The sequence below is a fragment of the Thamnophis sirtalis genome, unplaced genomic scaffold (genome assembly GCF_051295495.1).
Source record: "Thamnophis sirtalis isolate CommonGarterSnake01/CBP01778 unplaced genomic scaffold, rThaSir2_p1.2 scaffold_2, whole genome shotgun sequence".
Classification (NCBI taxonomy): Eukaryota; Metazoa; Chordata; class Lepidosauria; order Squamata; family Natricidae; genus Thamnophis; species Thamnophis sirtalis.
Genome location: NW_028261382.1, coordinates 92402608 through 92428073, shown reverse-complemented (window position 1 = coordinate 92428073; position 25466 = coordinate 92402608). Strand labels below are relative to the sequence as shown.

The 25466-nt window shown below is 41.8% G+C and overlaps 1 protein-coding gene across 7 annotated transcripts in view; it reads right to left on the bottom strand.

The window, feature by feature from the left end:
* The window catches only part of NTM (neurotrimin), an 821237-nt gene that overhangs the window by 96927 nt on the left and 698844 nt on the right, over positions 1-25466 (bottom strand). For all 7 annotated transcript variants that reach the window (XM_087706369.1, XM_087706375.1, XM_087706370.1 and 4 more), the window contains one exon: positions 4079-4204. In XM_087706369.1, the coding sequence (XP_087562495.1) occupies positions 4079-4204 (126 nt within the window). The remainder of the gene's footprint in view (positions 1-4078; positions 4205-25466) is intronic.

Below are 25466 nucleotides of genomic sequence, written 5' to 3'. Positions count from 1 at the left end.
TGCGAAGCTTCTTCTCCACTTTGCACTGCTAACCCAGGCACACAAAACTTTTGCCAGACCAATCCTCGAATACAGCTCGTCTGCCTGGAATCCACACTGAATATCGGACATTAATGCAATTGAACGAGTCCAGAGGTATTTCACGAGAAGAATCCTCCACTCCTTTGCTCACAATAGAATCCCTTATGACACCAGGCTTGAAATATAGGACCGGGACAACCTAGAACTACACCGCCTATGGTCTGATCTAAGCTTAGTACACAACATTGTCTGCTACAATGTCTTACCTGACAATGACTACTTCAGCTTCAACCACAAACAATAGATACAAAGGTAAACGCTTCAAAATCGATTGCAGAAAATACAACTTCAGCAACAGAGTGGTCAATGCCTGGAATGCTCTACCTGATTCCGTTGTTACATCCTCAGACCCCCATAACTTTAACCTTAACCTGTCTACTATGGACCTTACCCCATTTCAAAGAGGTCTGTAAATGGGTGTGCATAAGCAAACCAGTGTGCTGTCCTACTGTCCCCATTTACCTGTACTCAATTCTTATGCATATACTTATACCTGCTTATACCTATATGTTTATATGTTGTATTCATACTTATATTTGTTTTCTCATACATGCTTGACAAACCTAAATAAACAAACAGTAGACTCCTTCCTGGTCCATTCCATTTTAGACTGTAAGGTTGGGTAAACGCATCTTGTAACCCACACACACAAGTATACCAAACCTTATCAGTGGGAAATAGCTTCACCTTCTCAGTGGAGAAAACTGAGTTCAGTCACATCACCTTTTAAAACGTTCAGTGGGATCCAGTTTTCAAATCGAAAATCAATTGATCGATGAAATCAAATGATCGGAAAGCTTGCTTGCCTGGTTGCTATTTTTCCTCTTTCTTTTTTTGGACACAGTGACACTCTTGTGGAATATCAATGTTGGCTGGCAAAGAGATTCCTCCACATTATTCAGTTCTGGCTGGACCGAAGTACTTCGTTCTCTCATTACGTATCAATTGTGTGTAGCAGAAGGGAACAAATACACCGAGACAGCCGCAGATGTTCCACTTGCTGATGTTAATTGTCTTATTGTCTTTTTTAGCTCAGCTATTATTTTGCATACCAATGCTTCCCCAAAAATAAGACAGGGTCTTATTTGCTTTTGACCCCCGAAATATGCACTTGGCCTTATTTTTGGGGAGGTCTTATTATTTTTGAGGTGCAGGAGACAGAGAGCGTGGTCATCTCATGGCTGCTGCTGTGTTGAAATATTTTTGGGTAGGGATTATTTTTTGGGGGAGGGCTTATTTTAGTGCATGTGCTCAAAAGCCCAATTGGGCTTATTATCCAGGGAGGTCTTATTTTGGGGAAAACAAGGGCTATATTTTTGCTTGGTGTATATTGGGATCTTAAGTGGGGGAAAGGAAAGAAAAATGAAGTACAACCCATAACCTGGGCCTACCTCTGTACTAGGGAATTAATATCCATAGGCACAATGATGCCTCAGATCAGGAAATATGCTAAAATAAATAAAGCAAATAAGAATGGATATTTGGCATCAAGGCATCCTACTATCTAAGGCAGCAACAGTCCAACACCTGGATTTTGATGGTGAGGGATCATTGAAAAGCTTATCTTACCCGGACCAAACAGGTTTTATACAAGGGAGACAGATGAAAAGTAATGTCAGATTAATTATTAATGCATTAGAATATTTGGGAAAGAACAACCAGATCCCTGCTGCGTTTATATTTTTGGATGCTGAGAAGGCCTTTGATCGAGTTAACTGGCAATTTCTGTTGAAGATATTGCAAAAAATGCAGATAGGAGATAATTTTTTACAGTCAATTAAAGCAATATACCAACAGCAAACAGCACAAATCATAGTCAATGGAAGTTTAACAGACTCTATTCAAATTGGAAAAGGTACAAGACAGGGTTGTCCTTTGTCCCCATTATTGTTTATTATAACTTTGGAAGTATTGTTGAATAAAATACGGGGCTTGGATGGTTTAAAAGGGATCAAGATTAGGCAGCAAGAATATAGAGTCCGCGCTTTTGCGGATGATTTGGTCATAATATTGGAACAACCGCAGGAATCCAGTATGGTTTTAATGAATACGATTAATCAATATGGTCAAGTGTCTGGCTTTAAAATAAACTTAGGAAAAACCAAAACATTAGCTATAAATATGAATATTAAACAAAAGGAAGAATTAGGAGTGATGCTAGGATGTGAGGTAGTTAAAAAAGTCAAATATCTTGGAGTTAACATTTTAACTTCAAATGGGAAGTTATATAAGCATAATTATGAACCACTTTGGCATAGCATACAGACAGAGATGAAAAAATGGGAGAAATTGCACTTATCTTTGCTGGGCAGGATAGCGGCAGTGAAAATGAACATTTTACCAAAATTTTTATTTCTTTTCCAAATGTTACCTATACTTAAAAAAGATGCGAACCTTTTAGAATGGCAGAAGGGTATCAACAAATTTGTGTGGGCAGGAAAGAAGCCGAGGGTAAAGATGAAAATAATGCAAGATGTACGTGAGAGAGGAGGACTGAAACTACCTAATTTAAAACTATATTATGATGCAGTGGTATTATCTGTAATTAGTGATTGGATTCATTTAACCAATGATAGAATATTGAACATTGAGGGACACGATCTGGTATTTGGTTGGCACGCTTACCTGTTATTCAACAAAAAATTGGATAAGAACTTTAAAAGTCATATTTTAAGAAATGCTTTATTGCGGGTTTGGAAGAAATACCAATATAAATTAAATGACAAGATACCCATGTGGGCAATTCCTAGACATGCAATTGAAAATATGAATACAGCACAAAAACAGGACAGATTTACTTACAGACAGCTTCTTACCTCGGAAAGGGGGGTATTACAATTAAAATCTTTAGAGGTATTAAAAGAGGAGAAGGTAATTCAAACATGGTTCCAGTATGGGCAATTACAGGCTAGGTGGAAAATAGATCAAAAAATTGGTTTTATTCAAGTTGAGGATAATCTGTTTAAACAAATAAGAGATCAAAGCTTAATGCATATAAAGAGGATATATAATGTATTAATACAGATGGATTCGGAAACAGAATTAGTTAAAGATTGTATGATAAAATGGGCTCAAAATATTGAGGAACCAATAATGTTGGATACATGGGAAAGAATCTGGGTAAGAAATGTGAAATTTACACAAGCTCAAAATCTGAGAGAAAATTTTTACAAGATGTTCTATAGATGGCATTTAGATCCTAAAAAGTTGGCTTCTATGTATCCGAATGTACAGCCTAAATGTTGGAGATGTGGTTCTCTCGATGCTACATATTATCATATATGGTGGACCTGCCAAAAGGTTAAAGCATTTTGGATAAAAATATGGTGGGTCATGCAAAATGTTTTTAAAAGAAGGATAAAGTTTAGTCCTCAGTTATTTTTACTAGGTATATGTACTGACTTTACAGTGGTAGAGACCAATTTGACTCTGCACCTGATAACTGCAGCAAGACTGTTGGTGGCGCAATATTGGAAGAAGGAAGACTTGCCTACAATTCAAGAATGGACATTGAAAGTAACAAACTTAGCTGAAATGGCTAAAATATCGGCATATCTCAAAGATCATTCAAATGAGAGATATAAACGAGACTGGAAAAAATGGATTGACTATATACAAAATAAATACGGGACTAAGAAATTCCAGTTAGCCTATGCTTAAGATCAGAAATGATTTAAATTGTTTAAAGTTAGTTCAGTAAGAAGAAGCTAAGGTCAATCTAGAATGTTATTAATTTCTTTATTTCTTTTTTCTCAATAGATTTTAGACTGTGTTAGTTAAAATTCTATACCGTGTACGGGTTCTGGGAAGTCGGGGGGGGGGGAAGGAGGAGGGGGGGTGGGGGGGTGGAGGGAGGGAGGGGTATACACACAAAAAAAATTGTACTTCAATGTTTTAATGATTGACAAATGATGACATATTTGTGTTTTTTTTTAAAGAAAAATAAAAAAAAAATACAGAAAAAAAAAAAAAAAAAGAAAAGAAAAGCTTATCTTACCTTTAGGTGAAATATGCCTCCAGTTGATTGTCGGATCTGGCCTTCCTGTAGCTATGCAGGTGAGACTTATGTTGCCACCTTCGTTGATGGAGATGTCTGAAGAGATCTCAACAATCTTGGGAGGTACTGCAAGGACAAGGAAAGGAAGAAAGTCAACCCAAGATTTAGAGAAGCTATAATTTTTTGGAAAAATCTTTGGGAGAGGCCACCGTTCAGAAGCGATAGACAGAATGTGAGAGTGAAGGTTCGTTCTCCGAGCTGGTTTCCAAACATTTCATTATCAGACTGGGTAACTGTCAGAGTTTGTTGCAGAAAAATCAAATCCAGAAAGCACACACAGATAACTGATTCAACTGGATTCATTAACTTCTTTATGCACATAATAACAGATGAATAAATGTACAATACCAATAGTAGATTCTTTCAATGTGATAGAAGTTACAAGCAGAACACAAACAGGAGAGAACAGTCAGTTTCATTTCAGAGTTCAGAGCAGACAGACAAGTTTAGACTAGTGTACTTCTCAGAGCAGCAGATTCAGAGCTCAGAGCTTACAGACTAGTTTCAGTTTCAATTCTCAGCTAAGCCACGTGCAAACTCCAAGCTTAAGTTTCTGTTTCCAAATCAGCCCTCATTGGCTGACTCAGTTGCTATGCCTATTCATTGGCTGATCTATACCAGTCTATGAATATTCATACTCTGATAGTACATCTTCAGCAGAATTTAGGGGGTGTCAGTTTCTGTGTTCTTCTGCTTATAAGGGTTTTGTGTGGTCAGTAGCTCTTGTGATGGAGAAGTCACATCAGGTGAAGGTCTTGTGATGGGTCAGGTGTGGGTTTTGTGATGGGACCAACCCATAAGCTTGGAGAACGAACCTCCATCCTCATTCTGCGCCCAAACTACAGGGAGTCCTCGACTTACAATAGTTCATTTAGAGGCCATTCAAAGTTACAACGGCATTGAACAAGTGACTTATGGTCATTTTTCATACTTATGACCATTGCAGCACCCCCATGGTCATATGATCACAATTCAGATGCTTGGTAACTGACTCATATTTATGATGGCTGCGCAGTGTCTTGGGGGTCTCATGATCAGCTTTTGTGACCTTTTCACAATGAGGAAGCCAGCTTCACTTAACAACCATATGTCAGGGTTCCAAGTGACACCCCCAATGAAAGGAGACTCCAAGGGTTGAGTTTCCTCAAAGTTCCTTCTTATTAGAGATGTCATACTGGCACATCTGGGAAAACCCGAATCTGAAAGTTTCCAGGTTTTCCCCACCCAAAAAAAAGTTCAAGTCCCTGCCCAGCACCCACATGTCCATCACGTGGCCCCGTTCCACCTTGAGATGCCTCCCAGTCACACCCCTCAAGATGCAGGGTAAGACGTCCTTGACCCTCTGAGAAAGGAATGTTATTTCGACTATATATCTCCCATACTCCATATAATCCCCACTCCCCTTTTCCCACAGCAGAAAATAGGACAGGTCTGAAGGCCTAATGCAAAAGATGGCTTCCAGGCCTGACACCATGTTATTAACATAACAACTGCAATGATTAACAACTGTTGCAAGAAAAGTTGCAGAATGGGGCAAATTCAATTAACAAATGTTTCACTTAGCAACATAAATTTTGGGCTCAATTGTGGTCATAGCTCAAGGACTACCTGTACAAACATTCAGTACTATTACATACAGAATGTGACATTTGAAACCTTAGCTTCCTCAGTTTTTGCAGGGGATTTTCTTAATGGAAACTACGGAGAACCACAGTTGGTCAATGATCATCATATTGGACTACAAATAAGCCAGTGATTCAACTCAATATAATGGACCATTCACTGTGGTTTTATTGAACCACAATAGAGATTAGTTTCCCGTAAAAGGACAAGCAACAGAAATGGATATGGCCCTCAAAGCAATTCAGCCAAGCCTTGCAAATATTATCAACTTCCATCCAAGATATAATAACATTTCGGTTCATAGCTTTACCCATAATTATTTTTGTAGAACTTAAGAAGAAGAAGGAGAAGAAGAAGCATTTTGCATACTGGCCTTTTAAAGTATGTTATACTAGCTGGATACTTGTGCTACATGACGAAATGATGTGATCGGTCTATGTAGGAGAAATTCAGTTCACAATCCGTTGATTCAGTGATTGAAACACATAAGGAATATCGCTCCCGCCACCTTGAGTCAGGAAGGCTGTCTAACTCCTTAGCACCGGAGTGTGTTAATATAAGGCAACTGGCAGTTGGGACAGAGTTCTTTTCAGATGGGGAGGGGGAGTAGAACTCCTTAGCATCAGAGCTTGTTAGATACTGTATAAGAAATACTAATGATCTGATGGTCATTTCAAAAAATCCTTTCTTGGCGAGCACTGAGATACTAAAAGGAACATATGTGCCAAATTTCAAGTTTGTAGGCTTTACGGTTCTGGAGATTTCATGATGAGTGGGTGATATTTGCCTTAAATATAGATGGATGGATGGATGGATGGATGGATGGATGGATGGATGGATGGATGGAGAGAGAGTTAGAGATAGAGATAAGAGATAGAGAGATAGAGAGAGAGATAGAGAGAGAGATAGAGAGATAGAGAGATAGAGAGATAGAGAGATAGAGAGATAGAGAGATAGAGAGATAGAGAGATAGAGAGATAGAGAGATAGAGAGATAGAGAGATAGAGAGATAGAGAGAGAGAGAGAGAGAGATAGAGAGATAGAGAGATAGAGAGATAGAGAGATAGAGAGATAGAGAGATAGAGAGATAGAGAGATAGATTGATTCTAGGTTCCCTGTCAAAAATAACTCAGAAGGATGAATGGGTGGGTGGATAGCTGGCTAAGTATGTTTAATTGGGTAACTGGATCAACTCATTCACAATTGTATACCAATTATATCCTCTCAGATCGCATAGTTTGGGAGAATAAACCTAGCAGTGTAGATAAAACTCTCCTTATGAGAATATGTGTCAAGAATAATATATATATATATATTCCCATCTCTCCCTCCAGTCCATCATGTATTAATATGCCCTTAGCATACTATTGGATCAATCTCATCATGCATTTAACATTTTCAAAGCCTGAGTTTTCTTTTCCATGAAGTGTTGGCATTTATACACCTCTTCCCTCTTAGCCTAAAACCTTAGCAAATTTAAGTTCACATAGCCATGTCTTCATGATATGGCTTCATACTTCATGATATTTATTTCATGATATGGAAACCTTTGGTTGAGAGATGCTCATATATTTGAATCTGTATTTTAATAATCAAATACCTACAAGTTCATCCATCCGCCTATCCATCCATCCACCCACCCACCCACATCACCCCCCCCCAAAAAAAAGGATCCTCCATACTTTAATATGGAATCTGTTTTCCGCAATTCCTTCCCTGTGTCCCATCCATGTGCCAGTCACTTTTCCAGTCTTTTTTTTTTTTTTTTAACAAGGAAGCTGGATAAATGCGGAACGGACACATCGCCTTTGCATTCATTGTCTTTGACACAAAGTAAGTAATTTATTGATCTGTAAAACACTCAGAGACGCTCAGGAAAGGATTATGTCATGCCAACACTTGGCAATAAAATAAAAAATGATGGACTTTCTGCGAACATGAGAGGTGATTTAAGGTTTGTAGCTGGAAGTGTAGTTAAAGTACATTTTAAGTGGAAATCAAGGTAAGTAATGAATTACCCTATGTCTGGAAAGGCTATTGGGAGTTCATTTTCTTGGCTTCTGACTCAAGAGCTAATATTCTAACCATGTGCAAGAGAACCACAAAGGACCAAGCTAGTAGAATGGGCTTAAGTAGGGGATAGGGCAAAACATATTTAGACACTAATATTGGTTAGTGGTGACACTTGACTCCATTGCAAGGTAGCCAAAGTACGACTCTAAAACAGTAGGCTATGAAATATAGGTCCCAGTGTAACTTTATGGAAGTTGATGTAGAAGATCCACAATTGTCTACGTGGAATGAATAAGAGCTTTTGGAGAAAGACAACAAAGAACCTTCTACAATTCGGAAGACCAATTGATTTATTAGTGTGCAAACTTCGCTTCGTGCAGCTGAGGACTTATGAGCCATTAAAAAAACCTATGCAAGAATACATTTGTCTTGAAGGTCTCCAAGGCATTGTGGTTCTTACAGATGGACATACCGTATTTTTTCGGAGTATAAGATACACCTTTTTCACTCAAAAAAGAGGGTGAAAATCTGGGTGCGTTTTATACACTGAATACAGCATTTTTGGCCTCCCAAAACCCTGCCCCCTTTGAGGTGGATAAAATGTGGACCCAGATTGCAATATGCTGACATTGTAAAGAACCCAGATAATGCTGTAAAGCATTATAGAGTGGTATATAAGTCTAAATGCTATTGCTACTGCTATTACTTCTACTACACATCTACCAGATTCACACCCCGTAACCTTTCCTTGTATGTAGATCGGTTGTGTATACAATCCTCTGGTTTCCTGAAGAGAAATGCTATTGTACAAGGCTCTGACCTCTTCCAGCTTGATCAATGCCTACATTTCCCTTTCAGTTTGCAAATTCTTGCTTTTCTTTTTCTTTTAAATAATTTTTATTCAACATTTTTTGAATGTTAAAATCACAATTATACTTTTACAGCTTTCCGTTATTGGCATTTTGTTTCCTAATTTCAAATTTTCCATTCTAAGGCCGATTGTTTTATTCCTATTCCTCCTTATTTCATAATTATTTATATAATATATAGATATATACAACATTTACATCTCTATTACTCTCTAAATATATATCATTTCCTTTTGTTATATTTTCTATGTATTCATCGTGCATTATTTTTAAATCTCTTTTTTAGCCAATTATACCACCTATTCCATGTCTTGCAATCAGTGGTGGGTTTCAAAAATTGTTTGAACCTACTCTGTGGGTGTGGCCTCCTTTGTGGGAGTGGCTTGCCACCCTTGTGACCGGATGGGAGTGGCTTGCCGCCCATGTGACCGGATGAGAGTGGCTTGCCGCTCATGTGACTAGATATGAAGATGCCGATGACACTTGTCAGAACCACCTTAAATTACCTCACACACAGCACTGGGATGCATAAGAATATGATGTAAACTTGTTTTTTAAAAGGCATCTTTGGTTTGCGTTAAAACAACTTCAACACACGCAATGTTCTGATTGCACCACAAACGCAGTAGTCATCCTTACCTTTCACAGAGGCACTGAGTTTTATAAATAGGAGCATCATAGTGTAGAATAATCATATCCAAGGACCAGTGGTGGGTTTCAAAAATTTTTGGAACCTCTTCTGTAGGTGTGGCCTGCTTTCCAGGTCCCCTGGTGGAACCTCTTCTAACCGGTTCGGTAGATTTGACGAACCGGTTCTACCGAAGAGGTGCGAACTGGTAGGAACTCACCTCTGCACCTATTCCATATCTTGTAATATACTGGTATATAAGTCTAAGTGCTATTACTTCTACTACACATCTACCAGATTCACACCCTGTAACCCTTCCTTGTATGTAGGTCAGCTGTGTATACAATCCACTGGTTTTATGAACAGAAATGCTATTGTACCAAACTCTGACCTCTTCCAGTTTGATCAATCCCTACATTTCCCCTTCAGTTTGTAAATTCTTTCATGCTGCTTTCAGACAGAAATAGGACAATAAGATTTTTTTTTTAATCCAGATCCCTTCTGAGATCTAAAGGAATAAATGTATAGATCGGTCAACATTTAGAATGAGTCACATGTTAGCAGCTAGAAAACTGTAGCCGATAACAAAGAGCTGAGTAGGATTGGATTTGGTTAAAGCCTTTCATGTGAGATCATCAGGAAATCCCAGGGCTGCAGGCAAAGCTGGGGGTGGGGTGGGGGTGGAAAAAGACGTAACAGAAGAAAGCAATGGCGAGAAAGCAACATGGAACTGCTGTGATGAACCCCAAGGCAACTTTAGCATCATCCAGTTTGTACCAAAGGCCCATAAAATAATAATAATAATGGCAATAGTAATAGCACTTAGACTAACACACTGTTTCACAGTGCTTTACAGCCCTCCCTAAGCAGTTTACAGAATCAGTCTATGCTTCCCAACAATTTTACCCACCTCGGAAGGATGGAAGGAGGAGTCAACCTTGAGCTAGTCAGGATCGAACTCCAGGCTATGGGAAGAGTTAGCCTGCCATTCTGCATTCTAACCACTGGGAGGGAGGGAGGGAGGGAGGAGGGAAGGAAGGAAAATAGCAATAGCACCTAGACTTATATACTGCTTTATAGTGCTTTAAAGCTCTCTCTAAGCAGTTTACAGAGTCAGCATATTCCCCTCAACAATCTGGGTCCTCATTTTACCCACATTGGAAGGATGGAAGGCTGAGTCAACTTTTGAGATTTGAACTGCCAAATTACAGGCAGCCGGCAGTCAGCAGAAGTAGGCTGTAGTACTGCACTCTAACCACTGTGCCACCATGGCTCATAATTTTCATATGTGTAATAATTTTCATATAGTAACTGAACCTTTCCCTAGTCCATGCACATCGTTCTTCCAAATTAAAGCAATTTGGTAACCTTTGAATGGAACACATTGGATTGAGCGGTTAGGATGCAGGGTTGGAGGATATCAAGATATGTGTTTGAGACCTGAGCGTTTCCATGGGGTGGGGTTAAGCTCTCATCCTTCGCTCCTGCTAGGACATGAATAGAGCCCCCAACTGGGCATTCCCAGGGCAATGGTGATGTCATCAGCTAATGCTTTGAACTGACATGAGTGCCACAAGCAACCTTTGAAGGCCATCAACTCTGAAGTGGAAGATTCTGTTTCAGTCAATTGCATTAAGTTTTTGTAAAGAAATCTGCTCTTAAAATATCTTCAACCATTTTTGGATCATTTTGCAGATGTAAGAGTTGCCTAAAGATTTGTTGCACTTCTAAAAATGTTGAGCTCCCCCCCTCTATCGTTTTCTCTGTATGCATGGGTGTGTATGTGTGATGCTATTTGGGTACACAAAACCAAAATGATCTTGGTGTGATAACTACTTGACTCAGACTGAGCCAAGGTTGACTCAGCCTTCCATCCTTCCGAGGTGGTTTAAAATGAGGACCCAGATTGTTGGGGGCAAGAGGTTGACTCTGTAAAGTGCTTAGAGAGGGCTGTAAAGCACTGATAAGCGGTATATAAATTTAAGTGCTATTGCTATTGCTCTTCCTTCTATCCATCCATCCATCCCTGATGCGCAGTGGTTAGAATGCAGTATTGCAGACTAACTTTGCCTACAGCTAGGAGTTCAATTCTTACCAGCTCAAGGTTGATTCAGCCTTCTATCCTTCTGAGGTGGTTTAAAATGAGGACCCAGATTGTTGGGGGCAAGAGGTTGACTCTGTAAAGTGCTTAGAGAGGGCTGTAAAGCACCGATAAGTGGTATATAAATTTAAGTGCTATTGCTCTTCCTTCTATCCATCCATCCATCCCTGATGCGCAGTGGTTAGAATGCAGTATTGCAGACTAACTTTGCCTACAGCTAGGAGTTCAATTCTTACCAGCTCAAGGTTGATTCAGCCTTCCATCCTTCCGAGATGGGTAAAATGAGGAACCAGATTTTGGGGGGCAAGAGGCTGACTCTGTAAACCACTTAGAGAGGGCTGCAAAAGCACTATGAAGCGGTATATACAGTAAGTCTAAGTGCTGATGCTAGTACTTCGATAGAAAAAAGAAATGCAGCTTGTTTCATGCCTTATCCAGCAGAATTTATTTCGCCCCGGGGACTCCCAGTGACAGTCAGGATAGGACAGAATAATACAAGACACCTCCAAGTTTAACCATGATATAATGTTGTCTTTGAGTCTTGCGCGGAACGATTACCTTCAATGCAATATTTTTACAGTTCTCTCTCATGTAGCCGAGAGTAGTTTAAAAACTAAATCAGTTCTGTCGTGAACTCTCATCAACATAGATTACAGTCCCCACATTAATCAACTATGTTTCCTGATTGAACCAATTCAGAGTTACAGCCTTAATTGATACAATTTGCACCTGAAGGAAAATAGAAGTTGGGGAAGAACTGTTTTATTGCCTTATAATTACAGGTGTCCTGTGCTTAATGGGATATTTACTTTAAAAGAACAGCAGCCCACACGATCCGTCAGCAGCAGGAGAAACACAATCGCCCTTCAAAGGATGTGGATAGGAGATTGCTATCCTCTCCCAAAACACTCGCAACCGTGACCTTCATGGTTAATTTGCTGTACATCCATGTGATTTTGTTATGACCCAGGTTGTCCTTTATTGCACTGCTAATTCCACGACAAATGGCCCTACAACAACCACTAAACTTCCACCCCAAACTTCCCTGAAGACAGCCAGTGCAGTGCTGTCTGTTGCAACCTGTTGGCAGCCAGCCTCTCCGGCAGCCGAATCCGAGGAGGAGATGGCGTGGGAGTCAGGGTCAGCATCAAGGCAACCTGAGGGGGGAGAGGGAATGGAGCTGGCAGAGAGAGAGAGAGAGAGAGAGAGAGAGAGAGAGAGAGGGAGGGAGGGAGGGAGGGAGGGAGGGAGGGAGGGGCGGAGCCTGGACTTTCCATCAGCCCTCAGATGGACAGTCAATGGCCCCCAGGTCTGGAGGTGGCTGATGAGGAAGAGGAGGATCAGCTGGGTCCAGTGCCTGACACACAAATATGCAGAAGAAAGAGGAAAGGAGAGCAGTGGAAATCTATGGGCCAGTCCTTGGGACGGAAGAGCCACTGCTGCTAGTGAAGCCCTACCTTAGCTCTGGGGATAAAAGGCAGGGGACAGAGATGAATAGATGTGGCAGACAACTATTCATCACTCTGCCGGACAGACCTGTTAGCTGACACACCTCCCTCCCTCCCTCCCTCCCTCCCTCCCTCCCTCCCTCTCTCTCTCTCTCTCTCTCTCTCCCTCCCTCCCTCCCTCTCTCTCTCTCTCTCTCTCTCTCTCTCTGACAGTTCCATTCCCACTACCTCCTCAGAGCTCTCAGGTGGCCTTGAAGCTGACCTTGATTCCCACGTCTCCTCCTCCTCTGATTTGGCTGCTGGAGGGGACAGTGGCCGACAGTCTACAACAGATGGCCCCAGTTCCAACTCCTCCTCCTCCGAAATGGGATCCAATGGGGCCATGACAGATTTCTTAAAAAAAAAAAAACTCAACCCAAATTACAGAAAGCACGGGAGAAGACTCCAAAGGATGACACCGTTTTGATGCACAGAAAAAGGACGGAATTAAGGTCCCAGCTTTCGTGCCAAAAATTATTTAAGCTTTCCTTTCCTCCCTTCCCTGATCTTTGCTTGAAAAGGTGCTGAAGAAATGTCAGCTGTGATAATCAATTAATTATTATGAACTAGCCATCGCTTGGTTCCATTCAAACTATGCCGAGATGGGGAACTTGAAAAGGTTTGCATCAATCAGTGTCAGCCGTGAGGAAGGCGCAGTGACACTGGGCCAACGTGGTGAAGGAACAGGAGTGACAGTAGCGAAACCTGCCACGAGTTACCCTTTTAATTTAAACATGGGAGCCTAGGATTTAAAGTGACAGTTATTATATGCTAATTAAAACGCTTGAATAATTAATCAAATGAATTATTTAAAACGCCTTCCCTGCAACGTAACAGGTATTAATAGAAGATGTCTACAATGCAAGGGGAACAGAAGCATCCTAATAAGTGCTAATAAATATCAACCAGGTAAAGGTTTCCAAACAAGCCATGTTCTTGCCCCAGCTACATCAAAGATGTTTTATGAAGATATGCTGCCACTTCTGAAGAGCAGCAGGTGGGAGAAGTGTGAACTCTGAACCATAGCAGGGAAATAGAAAAGGGAAATGTTCCAGCGGTGATGGGTGGAAGCGATCCATCCATCTATCCAGTGGTCCCTTCGGGGAATTCCTCCCTGCCCTACAATTTGGGTTCTCTCCACATGTCTCTTGCTCGGAGCTGATTAAACATGGCAGCCATGTAGCAAGCTGCTCTAGTGACAAAAGCAGAGATTTCCCCAGAGTGGAACGTGATTTTCTTTCTTCCTTTCTTTAGATCTCATTTGCTTCTCTATGAAAAGGATAGCAACACATCCTGGTTTCTCTCAAAGTTGTTTATTGAACTTTAGGTGGTGCTTAGCAGACAACAGCCTCTGGCAGTCTACAGAAAAGTTCTAAAACTTTCCGCTCCAGACCTGTGATACATGGTTCAGATCAGAGGTGGGTTCCTACCAGTTCGCACCTATTCGGTAGAACCGGTTCGTCAAATCTACCGAACCGGTTAGAAAAGGTTCCACCAGTGGACCCAGAAAGCAGGCCACACCTACAAAAGAGGTTCCGAAATTTTTTGAAACCCACCACTGGATAGAGGGAATGAGAGACAGACACAGACACAGACACAGAGGGAGGGAGGAGAGAGATACAGAGAGAGAGAGAGACAGAGAGAGAATCACATAGAGAGACAGAGAGGGAGGGAGGGAGGGAGAGACAAAGAGCCACACACAGACACACAGACAGACAGACAGACAGACAGACTCACACAGAGAGAGAAAGAGAAAGAAAGGAAGAAATAAATAAAGAAAAAAGAAAAAAGAAAGAAAAAGAGTGAGAGATGAAAAAAGAAAAGAAAAAAGGGACAGAGAGACAAAAGGAAAGAGAGAGAGAGAGAGAGAGGGAGAGGGAGAGAGAGAGGGAGAGAAAACACATGGCCGACAAGCCACTCCCACAAAGGAGGCCACACCCACAGAGTAGGTTCCAAAAAATTTTGAAACCCACCACTGGTTCAGATCAAAGCATATCAAGGGATCGAAGAGCATGGGATGGGTGGAAAGTCTGACCCAAGGCTTGGGAGATGTGCTGCTAATTAGGGCATGGAAATTTACCTAGAAATACCTGACTCTGTTGTGGCCTGCCAGCGGTCAGTGGAGCTGGTGGCAGATTCAGACAGTGAGGAGGTTAGGAAGGAACATGGGGCAGTCCTGGAGTCTGGAGAAGGCTCGTACGAGGGCTCTGTGTCAGAAGCAGAGAGGGGTCCAGAGTCATATGCCAGTTATCAGCTGCCTTCGGAGTCAGACATCAGTGAGGCAGACGGACAGCTGGAGCCTGTTCCCAGTGTGTGCATGCGCAGAGTTGCCAGATGAAGGGAACAGCTAAGGAACAAGGGTTGACTTGGGAGTAAGGCCAGAGGTGGACAATGAATGGCCCCTCCCAGAGGAAATAAAAGAGGAGCGAAAGGGGAGTGGAGTTTGCAGGAGACCATTAGTTCACTTCCTTGGTTCGTGACTCTCCGAGACTCCTTGACACGTTTTGCAGAGATCGGCCTGGCAGCTCTCCAAGCCAGATAAGGTCTGTGACCGTAAATCCTCCCTTGAAAGACATTGCTGGATATGAATGAGCAGAATTCACAGTCAATTAACAAAACGGCTTTTTGTTGGGATCAGGAGTTTGCTTCAGGCTCTTGGGAAGCCCCGCTCAGGACATCAAATGCAATGGGGATGGAAAGGAATCCTATTTCTTCTGCTACAGTTCTACAGGAAGGAGAAAGTGGGGGATGCATCTGACTGGCTGAGCAAACATTGTTCATGTCGGATGTCTTAAATCCATCTGGCTTCATCTGGCCATGAACTAATCTCCAAAAAAGTGCAGAGATAAAAGAGTCTTCTTCAATCCGTTGAGAACTGTTTTCATTCAAAATGGGCCACATTGAGTAGGTAGAAATTCTACTCCATGCAAACGAAGAGAAAGGATTAAGAAAAGGACCATTCAGGCATTCCACAGGAATCATGGCAAGGCAGTTTATTCTTGCCAATTTGAACAAACAATCTGAATCTCAACATGAGTTCAACAAAGGTGCCCCAGCTTGGCAACTGTGGACTTCAACTCCCAGAATTCCCCAGCTGGCATAGCTGGCTGGGGAATTCTGGGACTTGAAGTCCACAAGTTTTAAAGTTGCCAAGGTAGGACTAAGCTATTATTTAAAAAAAAAATCTGTTGTGAGTCTCTCCGATTTTACTCCCTTTAGCTCTTTATATGTTTTGGATTTTTTTAATCTTTTATTTCTTTTTGCTTTCTGATAACCAGGCCTGTCTCGTGAAACTGGTTTCATTACAGCTGATAGCCTCCCTTCTAAAACAACAGATTGTTCCAGGCAATATCATCAAACTGAATTGTTTCTAAGCACTGGGTGCTCAGCTGTGTTATCTAAAGAACATTTCCCGCACAGGCTGTCTCTATCCATCTTTTCCAACCAATTCAATGAGAATATCGGCCCGTCTATTGTTAGCCGAGGATATTTCTCCCAAGCGGCAAAGGATGTGGGCTCAGCACAAGGAAGAGAAAATCACTGTTATCAGTGGCCTCCGTGCTTCTCATTGACAAGACAAGATGGAAGACTGATTCGACCTCACACACTCGGCCCCTGAAGTTTTGAGACAAGAAATTCTACAACCAAAGAGGCTGTGCGGTCAGGGTGGGGAAGTAGGTGTTGCGACTCAACAACTCGGCAAGACTAGCCTAAATGTTGGGCCGGAGGTTGTAACAAACAACCTTCGTAAAGGAAGAGTACAATATCATGCAGCCATAGTCTTATTAGCTGCCCAGAGTCCCTTGGGAGTGGGCAGCATACAAATCCCAATAAATCAAATTAAATCAAATCAATTATTAAACAGGGGGAGTAGTGTGGTGGCCTAGAGGTGAAGTTCTCACCTCACAATCAGGAGTCTGTGAATTCCATCCTAGGTAGAGACAGATATTTCTCTCTCTGGGTGCCTTGGGAATATATCTGCCGAATATAACTCCGCATTGGCAACAAGTAGGGCGTCTGGCCAGTAAACTCTCTTCTAGTTCTATTCAGCTGCTCAGACTCCATCCATAAAGGATTATGGGTTCATTAAAAGAAGAAGATGATGATAGTCTTATTAAACTGGGAGTACATACTTCAAAACTCGCCCAGCACTGGAGAATTCCACTGGGATGTTCCCTACACAGAAGCAGCACAAAACAAGTTGCTTATTTCACTGTTAGTTGACACATTTGTCAGATCAAGAAAGAGGACAAACACAAAGTCCCTGAAGAGGAACCGAGAAGTATGTGTGAATGCCTTGTATCTGATGCTTCAGTTTTGCTCAGTAGCTCCTTGGCTCCTCACTGGAAAAGGCGCCCTCACAAAATATTTGTCATCTATTGACTGTGTGGCAAATTGTGCGTGGGTGTTTCCCAAAGGAAGGTCAAGAGTTCCATTGTCTCCAATCAATAGATAAAACAAGAGTTTTGTAAAGAGAAGACAATGGTCTGTTTTTTTCGGAGCTGGGACTGAATAAAGAGCAATGAAAGACAGATCTATTTTTTTGAAGAGGCCTATCTGCATCTATTTACTTATTTACTTGCTACAATAATTACTCTTTGTTCCTCCTTGGGAACTTTCAAACACTCAGATTGATGAACTACAGCAATACAAACTGAACTTACAGCAATGCCATGGAGACAAAAGCTGTAGCAGGACTCACCAAACTTGGCAACTTTAAGGCAGGGCCACTTTAACAGCATTATGGGCCCCAGGCAAAGCAGTATACTGGGGCCCTTACAGCAACTACTGACATGAATAAAAAGGTAAATGGTCGATAAAATTAAACATATATGTGCATATACTGTAGATGCTGAGCTTGCGGATCAGAAAGGTCAGTAATTCGGCGGTTCAAATCCCTAGCGCTGCATAACAGAGTGAGTTCCTGTTACTTGTCCCAGCTTCTTGCCAACCTATCAGTTCGAAAGCATGTAAAAATGCAAGTAGAGAAATAGGAACCACCTTTGGTGGGAAGGGAACAGTGTTCCATGCCCCTTTGGCATTTAGTCATGCTTATTTTAAGGTAATTATTCAATATTTCAATGTTCCATTTTAATGCCAATCACAGTATTATTTCAGCTTATATAGTAATGAATGCCATCTTTCGACCTCTAATCTTTTCCTCTAATTATTGCTTTTATTCTATTGTGTGTGTATGTATGTATATATATGTATATATATGTATGTATATGTATATATGTATATGTGTATATGTGTATATGTGTATATGCGTATATGCATCTATGTATACATGTATACATGTATACATGTATACATATATATGTATATATATTTAGTATCAGGCACAGGTTCAAATCCCAGTAAGGGTCTGGCTAGCTGATGAGAGCTAAATAGCTTGAAATAGATCTATACTAGTCTCCCTTTATTTATTTATCAGCTCAAATACAACACACACACACACACACACACACACACGTTTGCTAATATTCCCCCTATTTCTTATTTCTACCTCTACTCTGGCTTCTTGTCAGGCCATCATTGCTGATTTTAATGTTGATACACATGTTTAAGGAAAAGAACAGGTTACTCTCACACATATGTGCTAGTCGTTCTCGACTCTAGGGGAAGGTTGCTCATCACCATTTCAAAGCTGAAGAGTCAGCGCTGTATGAAGACATCTCCGTGGTCATGTGGCCAGCATGACTCAACACCGAAGGCACACAGAATGGTGTTACCTGCTGCATTTTTACATGCTTTTGAATTGCTAGGTTGGCAGAAGCTGGGACAAGTACTGGGAGCTCACTTCATTACATGGCACTAAGGATTCAAACCATCAAACTGCCGACCTTTCTGATAGACAAGCTCACATCTTAGCCACTGAGCCCCAACACCCTCATATTTATATTAAAATATAGTCCTTTAGTCTTTAAATATTCAGTGTTTCAATGTTCTCGTGCCAACCACTATATTATTTAAACATACTTAATAATATCATCTTTTGACCTCTAATCTTTCCATCCATAAATTTTAAAGGTGCCATGTTTGGAGACCCCTGAGCTACGGAACAACTCACTGTGATCGAAGCTAAATTTAGCAGCAGAAAAACATTTAAATCACTGTCCTGCTCCTATACTATAGGGATACTATATTCCCAAAGCTATTGTCAGAGAGGTCTGAGAATTTCATTAGCAAAATATATCTTGACATGTTTATCATCTGGCCTGCAGTGTGTGAAGCACAAATACATTCATAATTTTAAAAAGTAGAATCATGTGGAAATGATCAGAAAATAAATACATACATAATTTATGTGGTAGAAAGATTGCAAAGATAGCAATGAATAGACATAGCTCAGGTTTATAACCTGTTGTGATATCAGAGATCTGGGAACTCAATTTGAGACTGCCCAACATTTCATGACCATAGCAGGTTATATCAGCCGCATAGGAGATATAATTTGTTGATTAGCAAGGATTGCATGCTTCATATTCTTTTATACTATTGTTTTGACCCAAGCTTCCCCAAAAAGCACAAGGCAGAGTCCTGGTCCCGACAAAACCCCTTTTATTAAACAAATGTGAATCCCTCTCATTCACATTCAGCAAGGCCTGGCAAACAGCCTTTCAAAGGTATATTTATAACTACAGACCTTATCTATCTTGGAAAGCTGCCATGTAAATATTTCCCAAATGAGGTGCTGTGCAAGGAAAGACTGGGCACAGAGTCTCTGAGATTCACGGACAGATCTTCACACTCATGAAAAAATCTAACAAACAAACAAGCAAATTGTTTCCTGCAAAAGCCCCCTCCCCTTTCACTCCTCTTTTATTTCCAATGGGAGGGGCCAGTCACCTTCCATCTGTGACTTTACTCCCAAGTCTACCCTGATTTCTTCTGGCAGCTCTGAGCATGTGCACACTGGGAACAGGCTCCAGCTGTTCCTCTGCCTCACTGCTGTCTAGCTCCATAGGCACCTGATCACTGACAGACGGCCTCGGCCCCATCTCTGCCTCCAATGCAGAGCCCTCGTCTGAGTCTTCCCCAACCTCAAGGACTGGCCCATGCTCCTCCTCAACCTCCTTGCTGCCCGAGCCAAGGTGGCGCAGTGGTTAAATTCAGCACTGCAAGCTACTTCAGCTGACTGCAGTTCAGCAGTTCGGCTGTTCAAATCCCACCAGGCTCAAGGTTGACTCAGCCTTCCATCCTTCCGAGGTGGGTAAAATGAGGACCCGGATTGTTGGGGGCAATATGCTGACTCTGTAAACCACTTAGAGAGGGCTGAATGCCCTATGAAGCGGTATATAAGTCTAACTATTGCTATTGCTATTGCTTCTGCTGCCAGCTCCACTGGCGGGTAAAAACAACTATTAACTACACTGTTAACTGCAATTTTTAAAAAATGGTTATAAGCACTGTCAAACATTCTCATTGTTTTTGGATATGGTGCAAGACGATCTATGAGAAGACAGATACCATATCTACCATGGGACATGTTATGGTCTCTACAATTTCAGACCTAACTCTAACCCCAAACCCTAACCCTAGCCCTAGCCCCAGCCCTAGCCCTAGCCCTAACCCTAACCCTAACATAACATAACATAACATAACCCTAACCCTAACCCTATTGTTTAATTTTTTTGAGTGGGGACCACTATTAGTTCCTCTTGTTTCAACTCTGCTATGTTTTATATAATGTTACCAAGGGCAGAGGGTTATAAAACAAGCTTCATTGCCACTCCCTTTCAATCTGTGCACAGAGTTTGCAATGCCTGAACACTGTGTATCTGCTACGCCGAGTAGATCTGCAGAACTGGGTTCGGGATATTGAAATAAAGGAGACATACGTTGCAGGCTTAATAGTCAATTAATAAATAATAGAAATTGCTCTCCCTCAAATGAGGACTAATGAGATGTGTCATATGTTGCAGAGATGGGTCTCAACGATTTCTCAAAACAAATAGCCTTGTGTTCCCTTTCTCTACCGGAAAGCATATGATTATTTACATGCATCTCAATGCATGTTTTATGATAAAGAGCTGCTGTAATTCATCGCTGTGTGAGGAGGGAAGTGTTTTAATCACACATTAGAAGTATATTTATAAATACTGCTACATTAGAGAGTGTCACCAGTTCAGCTAATAAAATCCCCATACTGAAGGCTGATTCTAATATTCCTTACACTAGGGAAATATGACTTTCCTGCCCCCCCCCCCCCCCAGAAGACATGTATAGGACTCACGGTGTGCTGCAGTGGCGTAGAGGTGGAACTCTCACCTTACAATCAGAAGGCTGTGAGTTCGATCCAAGGTAGCAGCAGATACTTCTGTCTCTGGGCATGATAAGAAAATATCTGAACCGAACTCCACAATGGCAACAGGAATGGCATCTGGCCAGTAACCACTTAGCGCCATTCAGTTATCCCAACTCCACCCCAAGGCAAGAGATTATGGGATCATTAAAAGACAAAAAAATACTAAGGTCTTCCCAAGCTGATGCATTCTGGACTATTCTCCACCTAAAACTCATTTCCACTGTCCAACTGTGAGATGCAACTGACAAATCTGGCCGCAGCACCAGTGGTGGGATTCAAACAATTTAACAACTGGTTCTCTGCCCTAATGACCAGCTGGGTAGGTGTGGCTCAGTGGTCATGTGACCGTGTGGGCGAGGGCAACTCAACGTCACTCAGGTCGATGGGCGCTTCGCCTTTGCTGCTACAATGGAATAAGGGTTAACCGGAGAGGCAGTTTCTGTAAGCAGGGCAATAAAGATTAGGCTAGAAACAACACCAGGATGTTTCCTTCCTGCCTTCCTTACAGGATTAGCCCTGTAAAGTGGAGAAAAAAACAAAATGAGATTTCTTCCAACAGCCGGTTCTCTGAACTGCTTGGAAAGTTAACAACCGGTTCTCCCGGCTAGGCGTGAACTGGCTGAATCCCACCACTGCGCAGGACTCCTGACCACACTGCTACCTGCTCTTTGTGAAAGAGCTTGGAGTTCCTAAATTGTATGCTGGTTATAGAATGGAGGAGTGCTACCCAATGAAAATGGGAAGTCATTGGATTGAGAAGAACTCAAAACACAAAGCCACTGAGTCTTGCCAGAGTTGATGTCCACCTGTTTCTCTCCATCCAGACCTCACCCACTATCTGCCACACCTCAACAGTGTCACCTGATGAGCCCAGAAGCAATATGTCAACATTCCAAGTAATGCATCCACCAAACGCAGAACTCCGAGGCAGGTAGATTCTTCAAAGACCATGTCCATTGGACTCATCGTATCGGCACAGCTAGTGAAAACCTACTCTAAAAGTTTTCCATAATTAAAAAAGCAAATATTTCCCTCTCCAGATGTCACTGGTCACATTGTCCAATGAAAGTAGCTGGCAAGCTGATTGGTCACTCTCCTCCTCCTTCAACTGCCACCTGATGGGATGACCTTGGTTCCCACAAGAGTTTTGTTTTGTTTTGACTGATTGCCGGCCTATCTATTTCCTGCTTTTGCCTCTCAGAGTTCATGGCAACTATGAGGCAGCAAAGAAGACTTCAGCCATGTTTGCTTTAGAGTTGACACAATAAACATACTGCCCTTTAACTCTACTGTTCTGGAAGGCCCTTGACTCATAGGGTGATCTCAGCTAGCCATTAAGCATAGGATAATTGATTTCATTATTATATGTTTTAGAGCAGGGCTGTCAAATTCAAGACCCAGCGGCCAAATCCGACCCATGGGGTGCTTAGATCTGGCCCGCAGGGCCACTGTGGAAACAGTGAAGGACCGGCTCATGGCACCTCTGCCAGTGAAAACAGAGACCATGTGGTCCACGGGTGGCTCTCTGGAGCTCCCATTTTCACTGTCAGAGGTTTGCAGGAGGCTGTTGCAGCCGAAAACAGAGCTCGGAAGCCCATTTCTTCTGGCAGAGCACTTAGGCCACCACAGGTGTCCCTGATACGAGTGACATCAAGCTGGCCATGCCCACTGTGGTCACACCCACCCCGACCCCCTAAGGTCAAGCATAACCCTGATGCGTCCCTCAATGCAATCGAGTTTGACACCTCTGTTTTAGAGCAATTCATCATGTTGCTTTCCATGGTGTGCACTGACCCGAAGTTGGGGATGAAACATAGCACACCTGTCTTCAGGTTCCACTACTTCATCACAAGAGGATGATACTCTGCCTTTATCACACCCTACATGCCTTTGGAGCTGGTAGTGGTTTTGTTAATTCCTTTTGTGAAATGTCACGGAAGGAGTTGAGAGAGAAATTTTGAACATGGCTTCTTGTTAAGACAAAGCTTGTCATGCCCATCACCTGGAAACGTCTTTATTAGATTCCTTTATCTCTCCTGAGGTTGGGGGACAAGGCTGGCTGATACTGTACAGAGATGTCATCACACAGAAACTAATTAAGGTCTGAGGAGGAAGTGGGCCAACGCACATTCCCGAGAACAAGATGTATTAGAAACCGAAGATATTACCAGTGAACTTCAGACCAGAAAGGGCAAGCTGGGAATTTGACAATAACTCTTTGCCCCCCCCCACCTCTTCCTAACTTACCATCTCTCCATTTCCCAAATGTCTCCTTCTGTCCAAGGGGCAAAGCATATCTACCAATACTGTACTTTGATGATTTTCTTCCTTAACTGTTATCAAATCAGTCTTTGAAATATAGCAACAGCACTTAGACTTATATACCGCTTCACAGTGCTTTCCAGCCCTGAACCGGTTCCAGCTCCCTCCCCCTGCCTGTCCGCACCATGCTTGCCCCGCCCGCCGCTGACTGATTGGCTTGCTCACCAGTCGCCTCGCCCGCCTCTAAGAGTCCTATCTAAACCTTAAAGTCTTAAAGCTGTCAAGTTTGAACACCCCTGGGTTTTTTTTCTAAAGGGTTAGGGGTGCAAGGGTCTTGTAACTTGACAGCTTTGAGACTTGCACACTTCAATGCCAGAGTTCCTGAGCCAACATGACTGGAGAAGGAATTCCACAAGTCTTAAAGCTGTCAAGTTTGAACACCCCTGGGGGGGTCTCTGAAGGGTTAGGGGTGCAAGGGTCTTGTAACTCAACAGCTTTAAGACTTGCATGCTTCAAATGGCAGAGTTTCTGAGCCAACATTTTGGTTGCTAAGCAAGAGTGTTGTTAAGTGAGTTTCACCACATTTTACAAGATGGCCAAGCCCACCCAGTCACATGACTGCCAAGCCACTCCCACTTGGTCACATGGCTGTCAATCCACTCCCACCTGGTCACATGACCAGCAAGCCACTCCCACAAAGCAGGCCACACCTACAGAAGAGGTTCTAAAAAAATTTGAAACCCAACACTGCTTCCATTACTCTATTACTCTGTAATTTTATAGATGGTGTACAAGGCAGACTATAAAGTATGGGTGCCAAATGTTGGCAATTTTAAGACCTGTGGACTTCAAGTCACCAAGGTTGGACACCCTTCCTATAAAGCATCCCCAACTCTCTTTTCCAGCATTTTGTTTCTAATCCTTGCCATTGGAGTACGAGAAAGATAGAAACACTCTGAAATGAAAGCATAATCCAAGGATGGGAGGATTGGCTCTAATCCGATTTACAGTGTCATTTCAATTTTTGGCTCCACATTTATTCAACTGGAAGCAAGGTTTTCTATCCAGACAAATGAAGCACTGAAGTGGGTCGATTCACTCCAGGGGGGGGGGGGGAGGATTTTTTTGTGTATATGTGTACATGTATACAAAATATTTTTTATCATCTAGATATAAATTATGTAGCCACTCTGATCTGGCACTTTGGTGTTTCGCTTATATGGTATGGAATGAGTGGTGCAAATGGCTAGAGGAGAGGTGTAATGCTTAAGGTAAGACTAAATGAAGAAGACACAAGAGTTAGAAATTAGCAATGGATAGGTAGAGACGAACAAACATGTATAAATAGAAAGAAGGATTGTAAATTAAGGAATTTATATAATAGTATCATATTTATAGACAAAGAGAAACTGAAATAAGGGGGGAGATGTACATTTACAATGGATGTATACCGAGGTGGAAATGTTGTACAGAAGAAAATTGCAAAAAAAAAAAGTCTTTAGAAAAAACTGTTTCATAAAAATATTTTAAAAAATAGTGTTTTGCTTCAAATATTTATTTTAAATTAAAAAAAACCTTGACAAATTGAAATACCCCTCCAAAGCCTTTCCTATGCAGAGTCTTGACTCACAACCATAGTAGTTACAACAACAGCACTGAAAAAAGTTACTTACAACTGGTTTGCACACTTCCCAGTGGTTACATCATCAAACCATCATAAATACGGCTTACCTTACTCTGTGGTAAGATGGGCAACCAATACATTTCATTCATACATACATACATACATACATACATACATACATACATACATACATACATACACTGTACATGCCATTTGCCAAGCGTTCAAATTTTGATCATATAACCACAGTGAAGCTGAAACAGTTGTGAGTGTGGAAAATGCTCATAACCCACATTTTTCAGTGCCGTTGCAACTTCACGGTCACTAAAACAAATGGTTGCAAGTTGAGGACTATGTGTAGCAATGGTTCCCACCTCCCTTGCTTTGTCCCTTCCACAATAAAGCCACTA